Genomic DNA, 10,854 nt, shown 5'->3' with positions numbered 1-10,854 from the left:
GAGTCGCGCACTTAGTTCTCTCGGATTTAAGTTTTCTGTTAAATAGGCTATTTTTCTTACTTTTTTGATTTTGTATAAATTCTCTCTTGTTATATTTTATTCTCACTAACCTTGGTGCTTACGGGTTGTTGTAGTGTGTTCTTTTTTCTTTATGCGAGGTAAATTTCTTGTAGATAAAACTCCATTTGATCCGGAAATTACAAAAATTGAAAGGAAGAACAGGAAGAAAAAGAAACAAGAAACCGCTAAACCACCGGGTGAATCTTCTTCTACTCATTTTCCTTCAACTGAAAAGTCACTTGTAATTGATAACATGGTTGATCGATGAGGAAAAGGAAATAGACCACCATGGAGGACTCTTGATGACTATGCTTATCAACAAGGACCAAAGCATTACAACATCATAGTCAGTCCTCCTTTCAGCAACAAGGTTGTGGAATTGAAGCCAGCACTGCTCAGTCTGATTGCCTCACACCCCTTTGCTAGAATGGATCATGAGGATCCATACACGCATGTGTCTACCTTCACAGAGCTCTGCAGTACCATGGGAGCTTCTAATGAAGATGCTAAATTTGTCTACCTAAGAGCTTTCCCATTCTCCTTGGCAGGTAAGGCAAAGACATGGCTCCAATCACATCCAAACAAAAGCTTCAACACTTAGGAAGAGGTGGAGGAAAATTTCTTTGCAAGGTTTTTTCCTCTGTTTAGATTCATCAGTGCAAAATCCACCATTGTTACTTTTTCCCAAGGGTCTGATGAACCTCTGTTTAGTCTTATGCTCTACGCAATGATCGGTTAGTTTATCAAAAGGATTGGATGTAATCTTTGTACATTTATGTGTAACACCCTGAAATATTACTAATTATAAATCGATGTTTAATTATATTTATCGTGTTATTTGACTATATGGTTGACTTGAATGAGTTGAGGTATGGCTTGAATTAGTCCTGTATGAATTTCTTGATGTGGATGGTGAGTTATGTGGAGTTTTGTTGAGCTAAGTTGAAATTATGAGATTTCAAATTTTGCCTAAACCAATTTCAGTAAAATTGCGATCCCGGATTTGTTAACCGTTGGATCGTCTTCAAATTATGACTAGAGGTTCCTAAGACAATTCTCCACAGTTTGACAGTTGGGGTTATGAAAATAACAACTTTTGATGTCTTGCTAAGCGCAAAGGGTGCACTAAGTGCAATTCCAACCCAATAAGGAATTACGCTGAGCGCGAAAGGGCGCGCTAAGCGCAATTCCAACCCGAGAGGGAATTGTGCTGAGCGAGAATTAGCGCGTTGAGCAAGACTTAGTGCAGAGGGAGTTGTGCTAAGCGTGAAAATTGGACTCCCGCTTAGCGAAACGAGCTCGCTAAGTGAGATCTGCAGATTATAAATACGTTCTTCAACGTGAAAACACGATTTTCCCCCTCTCCTTCTCTCCTCCTCTCCAAATGCCCACCCAAACCCTAACACCTTCTTCTCCACCACCCACGACCACCGGTGGCCACCACGAGTCGTCTTTGCTTGCCACTGAACCTCCACACCAAGAAGAACGTTGTAATCGGAGCGGAATCCTCCTCAAGGATTCGGTGGAGAAAACTCCCTCAATCCTTCCTTTTGTAGCTTCTCTGAGGTAATCTTGACTTCTAAACCTTTCTCCTAATTAATTTGAGTTTCTCTTAGTGTCTATTGTGTTTTGGGTACTGCAATAGGGTGTTTTTACACATCCTTGAAAAACCCTTGAGAATGAGACATTGTAAAAGCTATCTTTTTATAACATTGATGTTATTTTCATGACCTTCACTAAACCCCGGTCACATTGGCATGATTGAAATTTTAAAATGACGTCTCCTTTTAATAGAATTCGAAACACCCCTCAGCCCTTTATGTTTTGACAAGGGTATTTGACTCCGAATATTGTTATCAACCTTGTTTTTGAAATCTATACTAAATTTCCTTCAATTTGGTATATAGAACCTTGCGTTTGGACTGACGATCGTGAACGAGAGAGACCTCGAAGCGACGCAAAGAGGAACTGACGAAGAACTCATGATAAGTGAGGGGAGTTTATTATCGTTTACAGCTTTTAATACCATAGTTGGGGTCAGGGAACCTAACTATGGGGATGTATACATGTCCCTGTTGCATGCTGATTTTCAAGAAAACAATGTTTTTAACTAATGGGATGTGATATATCTATCATTGATGAATACGATTATTGTTTCCATTAGACTTGTATGGTCTGAAAACCTGGGGAGTGTGAATCTCAGGCATGAACTATACATGTACATATATGCGGAATGCCACTTACTAATGATACTATTATTGAGGATATTAATTGGTGTGAGATGATGTTGTCATTGATGATTATGTTGATATGAGTTGAGGTTGTTATTGATGATTATGTTAATATGATATGATGTTGTTGTTGTTGTTGATAATGTCATTGAAATGAGATAAGGCAATGCTGATGTAGATAATGATATTGAGATGAGATGTTGATGATGTTGAAAATGTCATTGTGATGATGTATGTTGTGTATGTACATGGGGGGTGCAGTGACCTTGTTGGATATCCCTGGTGGGGGAAATAGAGTGGTTAAAGAGTTTTAAGCATCTCTGGAGAGGGATGGCTTAGAATCTTTAATTATCCATGGTCAGTGCATTGATGATTCCCATGTTTCATGCTTCATATGATATGGAAATAGTATAGACTTTGTCAGTAAGTACTTGTAGTTTCTCATGAGGAGGAATACTTATACTTGGGGGCATGTCACTCGGTTTGGAACTCCCTTCAGACTCAGGCTGATCACCATGGGGGGGAGTTGCCTGTGCACGACAGGGTGACCTCAACACTTACTGCCTAGTTTTCCTAAGTGAGAGTGTCGTGTGGACACGCTTAGGCTATTTTCTTAGGGATGGTATCACATTGCATTTGAGAGTCGAGGTCAAGTGCATGCATCATACTAAGCATGATTGATTGAAACTATGGATGGATGATGACTATTTGTTGAGTGTGTGTTGGACTAATGAATGTTTGTGTAAGCTTATGATATTTGTTAATGTTTTCTTACTAATTGTGGTTATTTGATTTTTGTATTAATTTCTTTTATAATAAACTAAACCCTCGTAATTTTTGTACTGTGTGGTTAGTACCTGTGATGATCACAAACTTTTGTTTGTGGGAGCAGAATGACAACAGTAGAGTACGAGAAGTGAGATTCTTTTGTGGAGCCGCCGAGCCGATGTGTTGACGTTGGGATTATTTTGGGAGAAAGTTGTGTTTTGTTAATCAACTCCTCCATAGTTGGTTCCATACTTCTTTTAGTTGAATTGAGGATGTAAATCACAAATTTAATTAAATGTATGAATAAATTTACTTTCCATTATGTGAATGATGTGTACTGAGTTACTATACCTATATATATATATATATATATATATATATATATATATATATATATATATATATGTATGTATTCACTTGAGTAATAGTGCGTTGTTTAGTGAATGTATATCGAAAAGAAAATTACTTTCATTTTTTTTATAAGCAAATTAACGGAGTTTTCATTTAAAAATTGAAATTCTCGCGGTTTAGAGTGGTAATATCGTAGCGACGAGGCGGGTCGTTACATTAGTGGTATTTGAGCCGGTCGAACCTTTTCGACCAGTGAGTTGTCAGCCTGCTATATTTTTCTATGCATTTTGTGGTTGCCTTGTTGAATGCTTGATGTTTGTTGTTTGCAATTGGAACTTACTCACTTTGTCGTGTTTCCATGAGTTAGAGAGATTTGATTGTTGTAGTCATAACATGTTTGTTCTCCTGATGTCTGCTATACCATGAGTTTCAATGTTGTGTCATGAGTTATCAGACTGGCCATCTGTATAATTTGTGAAGTGCAATGGGATGATATGGGAAGCGATCAGGAAAATAAAAATGATGGAAAGTAAGTGTTAATGTCTTGAGAGAGGACTAGTTTAGAGGGATACTTTCTCAAGGCATCAACTCTCAAAAGTAACCAAGTAGGGACTTGAGATGGTTGTGGTTTTTGTGTTGTTCTTTTTCTTGTGTGTATTCTTTACATGTCTCACTTCCCGGTGTGTTTAGGGATTGATGGATGGACGGAATGATCGTGCGATAGCTGATGCTCTCCAAGCCTTAGCTCAGGCTATAGGGAATCCAAATAGGGGAGAGGCTGCTGGAGCTGCTGAGTACCAAGGTTTGGATCACTTCCAATGGAACAATCCTCCTGTTTTCAATGAAGGATACAACCCTGATGGTGCTCAGAATTGGATAAGAGAAATTGAGAAAATTTTCCGAGTGATGGCATGTCCGGAGGGGCAAAAAGTTGCTTTTGGTACATATACTCTGGTGGAGGAAGCTGAGTATTGGTGGGAGAATACTCACCAATGCCTAGAGGCTGAAAGTCAAGATGTGACCTGGGATGTCTTCAAGAGGGTATTTTTGGAGAAATACTTTCCTGAGGATGTTAGGAACAAGAAGGAGATGGAGTTATTGGAGCTCAAGCTGGGAAACATGACTGTGGCTAAATATGCAGCCAAGTTTGAGGAGCTAGTGAGGTACTTTCCCCATTATCAAGGGAGAGATGGTGAAAGTTCCAAATGTGTGAAGTTTCTGAATGGCTTGCGACCTGAAGTGAAGCAAGCTGTGAATTACCAGGGTGTTTGTTAGTTTCCACTCTTGGTTAACATGTGCCAGATTTGGGATGAAGACTCTCGAGACAAGTTGAGCTACTATAGGAGTACGAGTCCAATGAACAACAAAAAGAATGGACCTCAACATCGGAGAAAACTGTACTCAACCCCTCCTAAGCAATATGGTAACCGCCCCAACAATCAGAGGACTATTGCTATGGGGTTTGCGGGTGGTAGTGGTAGAAAACCCAATACTTTCCCTACTCAGATCACTTGTTACAAATGTGGTAAGCCAGGGCACATCTCCTCAAATTGTGTTGATAAAGGCATGACCTATTTTAATTGTAGACAAAGGGGGCATATTCAGAGAGATTGTCCATATCCCAAGAAGGAGAAGAATAGTGGGGGCCTAAATGACCAAACGGGACATCCGAAGGCCACAGGAAGAGTCTTTACCCTTAACGGTGCCGAAGCTTCGAAATCCAAAGATCTAATCCAAGGAAAATGTTTCATAAATGGGATTCCTTTACTTGTGCTATTCGATTTCGGTGCAACCCATTCTTTTATATCCTGTTCGTGTGTAGGAAAACTTAAGCTTTCAGTGTCTTCTTTAAATAAAGATCTGGTGGTAGAGACCCCAACTAGTGGTTCTGTGTTAACTTCTAATGTGTGTTTGAATTGTCCTGTGGAAATTTCTGGTAGAACATTTGTGATTGACCTGATTTGTTTGCCTTTGAGCCAAATTGATGTTATTCTTGGTATGGACTGGTTATCTTCCAACCATGTCTTGTTAAACTGTTTTGATAAAACTGTGGTGTTTGATGGTTCTAGACTGAGTAAGGATATGATGTTTATCTCTGCCAACCAAGTTGTAACATCTTTAAAAGAAGATGCTCAAGTGTACATGATCTTGTCTAATCTGGAAAGAGACAAAGGTTTCCATGTGTGACCTCCCTGTTGTCAGAGAGTTTCCTGAAGTGTTCCCTGAGGATATATCCAGTCTACCACCCAAGAAAGAGATAGAGTTTTCCATAGACCTGGTACCTGGTGCTGGACCCATATCCATAGCCCCTTATAGGATGTCTCCTATAGAGTTATCCGAGCTTAAGAAACAGTTAGAGGAGTTGTTGGAGAAGCGGTTTGTGAGACCCAGTGTATCTCCATGGGGAGCACCAATGTTGTTAGTAAAGAAGAAAGATGGGACCATGAGGTTGTGTGTAGACTACCGCTAGTTGAATAAGGAAATGATTAAGAATAAGTACCCTTTACCTAGAATAGACGACCTTATGGACCATCTGGTAGGAGCTTGTGTGTTTAGCAAGATAGACCTTAGGTCAGATTACCATCAGATCCGAGTGAAGTCTGAGGATATACCAAACACTAATTTTAGGACCCGTTATGGTCACTATGAGTATCTAGTCATGCCCTTTAGTGTGACTAATGCTCCAGGTGTGTTTATAGACTACATGAATACAGTCTTTTACCCTTACCTTGATAGTTTTGTGGTAGTATTCATAGATGATATTTTAGTATACTCCAAGACTAGAGAGGAACATGAAGAACACTTGAGGATTATGCTGCATACCCTTAGGAACCGACAACTTTATTTTAAGTTGTCCAAGTGTGATTTTTGGTTAGAGAAAGTTAGTTTCCTAGGACATGTGATATCTCAAGGGGGTATAGTTGTAGATCCCTCTAAGATAGAAGCCATTCTTGAGTGGGAGAGTCCTAAATCTGTTTTTAAGATTAGGAGTTTTCTGGGCTTAGCAGGTGTTAGTCGGTGAAAATGACTAACTTTTGTGTATAAAACTTGTATAAATTGTATCAAACTCTCCCAATTTGTGGTTATTTTGTAATGTTATATGTATTTTCTGTTAAGTATAGGTAATAAATACTTAGTATTTTCATTTTGTGTGTTTAATAATCATTTTCTCTCAATTTCAGGTTACTTAGGCAAGCTTTGGCAAAGGTTGTTTTCACCTTCTCGCTAAGCCAATCTGTTGGCTTAGCGAGCATCCACTAAGCACAACACTTCTGGGCTAAGCACAAGGAAGAATCCAGAAGAAGATGAGCTGTACAGGTTCGCTAAGCGCACCGCTTCATCTCTCTAAGTGCACCACTTCAGTTCATCCGCTAAGCGAGAAAGGCACACTAAGCCAAAAATCACTAACGTGCGCTAAGCGCACGAGCACGAACAAGGCCACCTATTTAAGCCTAAAATCAGATTTTGTGAAGAGAGTTTGGACTGGGATTCAGAGCTTTGCATGTTTAGGGTTTCTAGAGAGAGAAAGGTCCAAGTTCCAGAGAGTTTTGAGAGACTTTGCTGTGTGAAGATCTGCAGAGACCAAAGCTTGAAGCAGGAGCCGGTTTGAGAGCTTGAGATGAGTTTGTGAGTGATTGTGAGATCCTAGAGGTGAAGGAGACATCCTCACCACTTGTATTTTTGCAATCTTCCATCTTGTTCTTCTATTTGTTGTTAAGAAGGCTTCCTGGTATTGAAAGTTAAATCCTCTGTTGGATCTTCCCTGTAGGTACCTGATATAAATATATTTATATCTATTTAATGATGTTTTATGTGTTCTCTGTGCTATCTGCTTTTCATTCCAATATGCCTTTACCTTGATCACGTAGATGCATGCTTTGTTAGGGTCATTCAACAGTGGAAACTGGTCTGACTCTAAAGTCCTTGATAGTGCAGCGCTAAGTTGTCGTGCTTTCACGAGGAATCGGGGTGTGATAAGTTAGTTGAGTATGTGTGTCTTAATGCGGTCCTGGTTGAGTTTAGTCTTACAAGAAGAATCTGCGGACGATGCTTGATCAGGATTAGGCTAAACTATCATGAGGAATCGGGGTTTAGTATCTTAGGAGACACCATAAGAACACATAAACATTGTTAGATAGAGAATATCTTTTTTGCATCAGGCACCTATTAGGAAGACCAACGTGTTCTCTACTTGTTTTTACACATCAATTCTCTCGCGTGATTTTCTTTCTTTTTGCACAGATAGTTTATACACTTGTTCATATTCACACTTACTTTTACACACTAGACGCCTATTTTCTGAAATAGCTTACCAAATAACACAAGTTTCACGGGTGTTCGATACTCGGTTCTTACCGTTTTATACTACTTGTGCGATCCGGTGCACTTGCCGGAAGCCGAACAAGTTCTTGGCGTTGTTGCCGAGGAACTTCTTTTTATTTGGGAAGTTAGCTCATTTTTAGGTGTCTATTCTTTATTTTTTATTCTTTTATTGTTTTTTGTGAATTTTTGTTTTTGTTTATGTTTGTTTTTTTTTCTCTTGACTTGGTGATTGCTGCTCTTTTTAGTGCTATGTATGCATAGTAAATCTTCTGCAGATGATTTAGTTCCATGAGATTGAGAGCTTTTTAAAGGGTGGAATGAATATCTTGACGGCACACGATCAAGAGTGGGAACAGGAATTAAGTCCTTACGATCAATATGAAGAAGAAAGAACTCCAAATCTTGAAAGTGTGTTTGAGGAATTCATGGCATACCATGCCAGCTCAAAAGCTCATCAAAACTCAATGAAAAATCATGAAATTCATTTTGGTAAGAGCTACTCAATAGAAAAATTTCACGGGGGACCAAAGTTACAACGTTACTATCAAAATGAAGCAGAAAGAGGATCTAATCTGGATAAATTGTTGATGCAATTCATGGAAACAACTAAATTAACTCAACAAGCACTCTACAGTGTAGAAATCCAGGTTGGTGAGCTGGCAGAAGCAGTAACTCAATTTATGTCCAGACGAGAAAATTCCTTTGTAGAGGCTGAAGCTCAAGAGAAAAGCCTTATAAAAGAGCATGAGTCAAGAGAAAAAGATGAGAAGAAAGATGAGGAACAAACACAACAACAATGGGAGAAGTACTCAACAGTAGAAAACCAACAAGGAAATATACTCCAAAGCAATAACCTTCCACATCAACTGATTGACAAGAAAGGAAGGCAAGGAGAGCATGAGGAAACCTTAAGTGCCATACTTTCTTTAATAACTAACAACTTTCTTGAAATGACTTGGAATGTCCTTCCAGATTATATGAAGTTCATGGAATTTCTAGCTAAAAGGCGAAACTTCAAGGAAGATATGTTCTTTGTGACTTTCATGCCACCTTGAAGGTAGTAAGTTATGCGTCAAGCTAATGACGTTAAAGAAACGCTTCCTGGGAGGCAACCCAGTTTTAAATTCTGTTATCTTTGTTTTTTGTCATGCATTTAAATCATTTGGAACTTGCTATGTAGTCTGTACATAGGAGTATATCAGCCAATCTTTGGATGTTTAACATAAGGGTTTCAATTTCTTGGAAAAAAGACTGAAAAATAACTTAGAAAAATATTTTCTGAAAAATAGTCCTTTTGCTAAGTGCAAGCCTCGCGCTAAGCATATCTCTGTTCATGCGCTAAGCTGCGAGTCTCAAGCGCTTAGCGCCCAACCCTTGCATCTGAGGCTGATTGGGCCCGCTAAGCTGGCCAAGGTTGAGCTAAGCTAACTTAAATTCGATCTGAATTCAACTAAGCTTCAGCTTAATTGCTAAGCGACAGCTTATCCGTGGCAAAGCGTGACCTATTATTGCCAAGCGCAATTCCTTACGACCATAATTGAGGTCCATGACGCTAAGCGCCAGTCATGGTAGCTAAGTGAGATTCATTGCGACAATATGAGCACTAAGCGAGTCCCTCTCAGCTAAGCGCATGCTCCTCTGTACTTAAGATGCATCCTTTTAGCTAAGTTGGTCAGCGCCTAGCTTAGCGAGAGTTGTAACTTTTCTAATCTGCAGACCTCGCTAAGCGTACGTACCCTCACACTAAGCAGAGTTTCTGTTAAAAAAATGATTTTGAATTTGAAACTTCGGCTAAGCGCACGGGTTCACTAAGCGAGCCTTGTTGAGAAACCAAACGTCTCTCTTGCTCGCTTAGCGCAGCGGTCCGCTAAGCGAAAGTATCAAAAAACTGCTTAAGTGAGTGTAACAGTAGTTACACTCACATTTGCCAGATTACGGAAACCTCGTCTCTGCATTCTCTCTCTCCAAAAATTTGCACATTTTGCATTTGTGCTTTCTTTGTGCATTTTCAACTTTGAAGCATCAACCATACACCATCCAAGTAAGTTCTGTTGGATAAGTGGCCTCAGATATCTTAAGAAGGGGGGTTGAATTAAGATATTACAACTTATTTCCCCAATTAAAAATTCTATCTCACTTTCTATTCAAGTTATAAATTCCCTTAATAATGACTTTCTTAAATATTGATTCAAATAGAACAATTTGAATATGAATATAAAAAATAATAAATAAAGGAGTTAAGGGAAGAGAAAATGCAAACTCAGATTTATACTGGTTCGGCCACACCCTTGTGCCTACGTCCAGTCCCCAAGCAACCCGCTTGAGAGTTCCACTATCTTGTAAATTCCTTTTACAAGTTCTAAACACACAAGGACAATCCTTCCTTTGTGTTTAGAATTCTTTACAACAAGAGACCCTCAGTCTCTTAATCCCTTAGAGAATGAGAAGAAGAAGAAGAAAAATCTCTCTGAAAGAGATAGATTTTACAATTGAGCACTCAATAATTCCTTAATGAATTGCAATTAATTGGCCAAGGAATTCTTAAGAGGATAAAATGATTTGCTCTTTGAGAGGATAAACCTTTTTGTTCTGAAAAACTCTGAGCAAATTCGTGTTCAAGTCACATATATATAGACCTTGGTGGCCATTAAAAACCATTTGAAAAGATGTGACTCTTGAAATATTTTCTGAAAATCTCTCTGGTAATCGATTACAGTATTGTGTAATCGATTACAGCTTTTAAAATTTGAATTAAAACGTTTATAACTGCTGGTAATCGATTACCAATATTGTGTAATCGATTACACAGTCTAAAATTTGAATTCAAATTTTATAGCTGTTGTAAATCATTTTGGCCACTGGTAATCGATTACATCCTCTGGTAATCGATTACCAGAGAGTAAATCTTTGAAAAAACTTTTTAACTTAAATTCTTGGCCAAACCTTTTGCTATTCAATTAGGAATTCCCTTCCTAATATACTAGTGATCATCTTGATGTTGTGATCTTGTATTCTTGAATATTGTCTTGAATTAAACTTGAAAAGCCATTTGCATCATATCATCATGATCATCATCAAAACATCAAAGCATTGCTTCTACAATCTCCCCCTTTTTGATGAT

At 38.7% G+C, this 10,854-nt stretch overlaps 1 protein-coding gene across 1 annotated transcript; it reads left to right on the top strand.

The window, feature by feature from the left end:
- The first annotated feature begins 4,106 nt into the window (after positions 1 to 4,106).
- LOC102667795 (uncharacterized) lies at positions 4,107 to 4,685 on the top strand. The gene has a single exon (XM_006586407.1). It carries the CDS (start codon positions 4,107 to 4,109, stop codon positions 4,683 to 4,685), a length of 579 nt encoding a protein of 192 aa, XP_006586470.1.
- The last annotated feature ends 6,169 nt before the right edge of the window (positions 4,686 to 10,854 follow it).

The sequence above is a fragment of the Glycine max genome, chromosome 8 (assembly GCF_000004515.6).
Source record: "Glycine max cultivar Williams 82 chromosome 8, Glycine_max_v4.0, whole genome shotgun sequence".
NCBI lineage: Eukaryota > Viridiplantae > Streptophyta > Magnoliopsida > Fabales > Fabaceae > Glycine > Glycine max.
The sequence above is the reverse complement of the archived record's forward strand: the minus strand, read 5'-3'. Positions and strand labels throughout refer to the sequence as shown.

What these genes read in the sequence shown, in the direction of transcription:
- LOC102667795 (XM_006586407.1), top strand. Translation starts at nt 4,107, where the DNA reads ATGGATGGACGGAATGATCGTGCGATAGCTGATGCTCTCCAAGCCTTA.